We start from the raw sequence: 5251 nt of genomic DNA on the forward strand, positions 1-5251 counted from the left end.
TCAACTAGCTGATATCTTCACCAAGGCACTTGGGAAGAAGCAATTTGAGTTCCTACTTTCCAAGTTGGGCATTTGTGACTTGCATGCTCCAACTTGAGGGGGTGTTAGAGTAATAGTAGGCTATACTGTTAATATATTCATGAAAGGTTAGATTGTTTCCTTGTTTGTAAAGGCTTCCTAATGACTCTCTTGTATATGTTGCTCACTGCTGCTTAATGAAAGGGCTAAGCTTAACCTAATATTTGACAGTTTTTATGATTTTTGAGTATTTAGATCATTAGATGACTTTCTGCAACATTCTTATTGAGAAATGAGAATGATCAAAGTTCACATAGTTTGACTTGGTATAGTTTTGGAACAAACATCACGAAACATTCATGTTTCAGATGATAGTTTCATTAATTTGGAACTCTTGCACCAATTCATGTACATGTAACATCCAATTTGAGTGCAAAAAAATTATATATAAATTATACATGTCATATCTTATACTACTGTCTAGTATTGACACAAATCCAAATGTTACTTAATATTGACCCCACTAGATAGATACCCAACCCATAATCCATTGATCCAAAGTAAAACTGAATTCTGATGGACTAAAATCTAAAAAAGACCATAATCGAACTTAGCCAACTTAAAATGATCCAATTTAAATGCAAAATGAACAATACAATTGTCACCTCAATCTTTATTCTACTTTGGCAAGCGTGAAAGATCAAATTTTACACATATTGAGAAACAAAGGAAGCATGAGTTGGTGTTGGGGAGTAAGTGAGTAACCATACTAGCTACACAGCCTCGTCTATATATAGTCACGAACGAGTGAGGTCGGCCATATTTCGATAAAGCTCGTATTAATCATCATAGTAATAAATCACAATTATATTATGAAGTTTTCTTAGCTACATAATATGAAACATCTTAACCATCAATCCATCTTAAAACCTTACAATTCACACTAAAACAAGGTAAAAATAAAGAAAACACACATATAAAACCATATTTAATTTCTATTTCACTTCCCAGGGGCCATAACCCTTGTTATTTATTAATTTATATGACTATGTTGAATCCCAAATCTTATTTCCTATCAAAAGATGCAAATTTACCAAGTGCTATTATCACAAGGAAGAGGATAACAATTCTGTTGAGCAATATCAGTAATCTGAACTCCAGTATCATAAATCACTCCAGGTGTCCAATCAGAAGGTAATATTACTTGAGTTCTATAATAGTTGAAATCATCATCTCCAGAAGTGACTAGAAACCCAAATCTTAATGGGCCTGCTGGTACGTGATTTGTTTGCCATACTGCCCCATAACTATGCCTCAAGGTAGTCCAAACACGTGCACCCACCTAGAACAAATATTAATAATCATGAAAATTATTAATCCAAGAAATAGTATAGATCATACTTCATCCGTTTCATAATAGATGCCACATTGTTGTTAAAACGGACTTTTAGGCAAAATTTCCTAGGCATGTTTAAGTAGTATAAAATGAAGTAGATTAATTATAGTGGTCCCCATGTGAAGAGGAGGGAAAAAAATTATTGGGGACCACATATAAAGTGAAGTAGATTAGTGTACTTAAAATAGACCTGGCAATCGGACCAATCGGATCGGATTCGGACCGGACCAATTCAGATCGGACCGTTTTCGGATCAAGTTACATTCGGACTGGGATCGGACCGGATCGGACCGTTTCGGATTGGGTCATCGTTCGGACAATTATTTCGGATCAGAATCGGACCAGACCAATTCAGATCGGACCGTTTTCGGATCAAGTTACATTCGGACCGGGATCGGATCGTTTCGGATTAGGACATCGTTCGGACTATTATTTCGGATTATGGTTTCAGATCATCGTATCGGATTTCGGATTGGGCAAGAAATATTTTGAGCTTTTTTAGTAGGAAAAGGGTTGTCCACTTGTCCTACGTAAATAAATTTTATTCTATACTAATCTTTGGAGTTATTAATTATATTAATTGTTTAGTAGTTAGTACTCCCTAGTCCCTACATTTTTTAAAATTATTCCGTCTAACTATTTGAGTATTCGTTACATATACTTACATGAAATTCTTCCAAAGTTTTGTTTATTTATTCTTAGAAACGTTGTAATATAATTATATAAATTATAAGATTTGGAAAATATGAAGGAAAATTTATAAGATTTTGAAAATTATAAAAAAACGGGTAAGTTTCGGGTATTTCGGATCAAAGCCTAATCGAAACCAATAATTTCAGATCAGTTTACCTTCGGGTCGGAACGGTTTTATATCGGTTCAGATCGGTTTCGGATCGGGTAAGATTATATCGGATCATTCGGATTTCGGATGAGTTTCGGATCAAGATTATTTCGGATCGGGATTCGGACCGGATCGGGACCGTTTCGGATTCGGATCAACGTTCGGACCCAGATCGGACCACGGATCGGATATTTCGGACCGGATTTTCGGATCAGGACCAACTTTGCCAGGTCAAACAAATTAGTAAGGGTAAAATAGTAAAAGTATAAGGCAAAAGTTACTAAATAAGGAAAAAAAACATTGTTACATCTATTTTGAAACACCCAAAAATGTACCATGTGACATCTATTATGAAACAGAGAAAGTATTATTTTTTCAGAGTTAAGGAAACTAATGAATATTTTTACCGTGGCTATATCAACTGCTTGAATCCGTGTTTGACCACCTTGGTATAAGATTGTGATCGCAAGATAATTGGGCCTTTGGCTATAGCTCTCCACTCGAACGGATAGGTTTTTGCGGTAGTAAGCACAAGGTACCCTAATTTATGTAGTATAAATGTAATATATAATTAGTTTGGTATATAGTCATAATTTAATCATAATATACATGGTTTATAAGTTATAAATATATCTAATTCATGACATTTTTCAAGAGCATCGAGAATGATGCGTCATCAGACATGTGCAATAACTTGTATAACGCATAATAAGACACGCTAATGCACATGTCCTTTTGTTTGTACGTAGTATTCTCATAATATTGTAACTCCGTAAGATACCAAATTAATTAGAATACTCATTTATAATAAAATAAATGCCATTATAAATAGTAATTTCAGGATTTTTTTTTTATTTTATACAATATAATTATGCTAGAGAGAAGCTAACCTCTTATACTCAATGTCGACAATGCCGAGGTTCAAGAGGTTTTCTGACATGCCGTAGTTTGCCATGGCAGAAAAAGCATCTTTATTGAGAACAAAATCTGTCCTATTATCACCTTGACTATCAGTTAATATTATCGGAGTCCCTTCTTCTCTGCAGAGTGCACTATTCTTGCACCTTACCTATCATAATAAGGAGGTAGAAAAGTAAGTAATATGTGCATGAAAATCGTAAGACAACTAGACAAGCAAGCATTATTGCATTATAGACTTACTCGCCAGTTTTGGTATATACAATCCTAATTCCTAGCAACTAAAATGACATATTATCAAAGTATAATACTATGCTTCTATGATACACCTAAAATGAAAAATTACGAGAAAATGTAGTTTTGGTATATGCAATCCTAGCAATCATTATATATAATTCTAAAATGATATTACTCCCTAGATTTATAACTTAAATCACGCTTCGATTTGCATATATTCTGAAATGATTAATGTTTCCACTATTTCTTATATTAATCTCCCTTCAGGGATGCATGCTTATATATATCATCGGTTGGTCTTGTAAGAGACAGGCTACTTTTAATTTAAAATTAGGCTCGGCCCAAGCCCACATTAAGAAGAGAATATGTCACCTTTTTAAATATTGTGACAAATTTAATCTATTTATGGACCAATTTGATTTATTTCGTGACCAATTTAATCTATTCAGTAATGATATTTTTTAACCTATTCAGTGACTAGCTTAATACATTTAGTGACTAGTTTAATCCGTTCCGTAAGACTAACGAGTTATTTTTCGAAATTGTCTGTTGTACTTCGAGAATCAAAAAACCAAACAAAGGAGAAGAGAATGGATAACTAGAATAGTGTTGGGTTATAGTAAAATAGAATGGGCTTTTTAAAAAAATTCAATATTGGATTCATCTAATTTTATGTTAAAATTAGACCGCCTATTGTAATTATTTGTGTGGTAGTAGTTGATGACACACCAATAACTTATAATCTGAAATCCTCTAATTAAGCATATAATGCTCTTAATATAAACAAAAAAAAATTTACTCTAATTGAAATAAGAGACAATTCCAACAAAAATGGAGGCAAACCTTGAAACAAGCACCACAACCAGCACCTTTTTGGAAAAGTGAAGGAAGGCCAGAACCAAGTAGTCCTCCATCAAAGTTCCAGGCCAAAGGCCCATATCCACATCCTCCCGCTACACCAAAATAACTCATATTAGCCAAATTTTATTATAGCAAAAAAATAATAATACTTCCTCCGTTACATAATGAGTGAAACACTTCTCTTAAAAAACTCTCACATAAAAGAGAAAAATGTTTCACTTATTATAGAACGGAGGAAATACAAAATTTAACGTAAGAAAATAAAGTAAATAATTATATGAAACATTACAGTATATTTGAGAGGTGTAAGTGGCCTTTGATTTGTGCAAGCAACGATCACATTGAGCTGAAGCAGATGACACGAGAATGAAGAGGAAGGAAAATAAAGTGAACGACATTGGTTTAGTTACTAATTAATAACTAATCAGATAATAATGAATTATGAGATGATTTGATTAAGGAAGAATTAAGAGATAATGATGAGGAGAACCATGCATGTGATATAGCTATTTATTTAGGGGGAATGATAAGATTCTGGCCAACTTGTCGCCGTTTGATATTTAAAAACCTGCAAAATCTAAGCTACTTGTAAAAACTTAACCAAGGGAAAACATTAATCAAAACTGTTGATAAATTTAAAGAGAAATTACAATCATATACTTTATTTAATTACTATGGCTCATGGAGATGGATCACACAAGTTTTTTGACTTCTAATTATAGTATGGTTGTTTTTTTGGTAGTCAAAGTTTTTGCCAACTTTAGTGCTTATTGATTTGGACTGCACTTAAATTAAACAAGAACTTCAAATAAGGTACTTAGATCATGTTTTTGTTTGGGGTGAATTGAATTGAAGTAAAACTGTGAGAGGAAAATAACTCAAGTGAACTGAATTGAGCATAATTAAAATTGTAGGAGAAAGATAAGGGCCTTAAAGTGCTTTTTAAAGTATATTATTTGTTAATTTTCAAGGAATTTACC

The 5251-nt window shown here is 33.0% G+C and overlaps 1 protein-coding gene across 1 annotated transcript; it reads right to left on the reverse strand.

Moving 5' to 3' along the window:
- Positions 1-742: 742 nt before the first annotated feature.
- LOC104904176 (expansin-like A3) lies at positions 743-4945 on the reverse strand. Its single transcript, XM_010692371.4, has 5 exons — positions 4561-4945; positions 4254-4363; positions 3146-3324; positions 2663-2795; positions 743-1360 (listed from the first exon to the last, which is right to left on the reverse strand). The coding sequence occupies exons 1-5, from the start codon at positions 4667-4669 to the stop codon at positions 1109-1111; spliced, it is 783 nt and encodes a 260-aa protein (XP_010690673.2). The 5' UTR covers positions 4670-4945; the 3' UTR covers positions 743-1108.
- Positions 4946-5251: the final 306 nt, after the last annotated feature.

This window comes from Beta vulgaris, chromosome 9 (genome assembly GCF_026745355.1).
Source record: "Beta vulgaris subsp. vulgaris cultivar EL10 chromosome 9, EL10.2, whole genome shotgun sequence".
NCBI lineage: Eukaryota > Viridiplantae > Streptophyta > Magnoliopsida > Caryophyllales > Amaranthaceae > Beta > Beta vulgaris.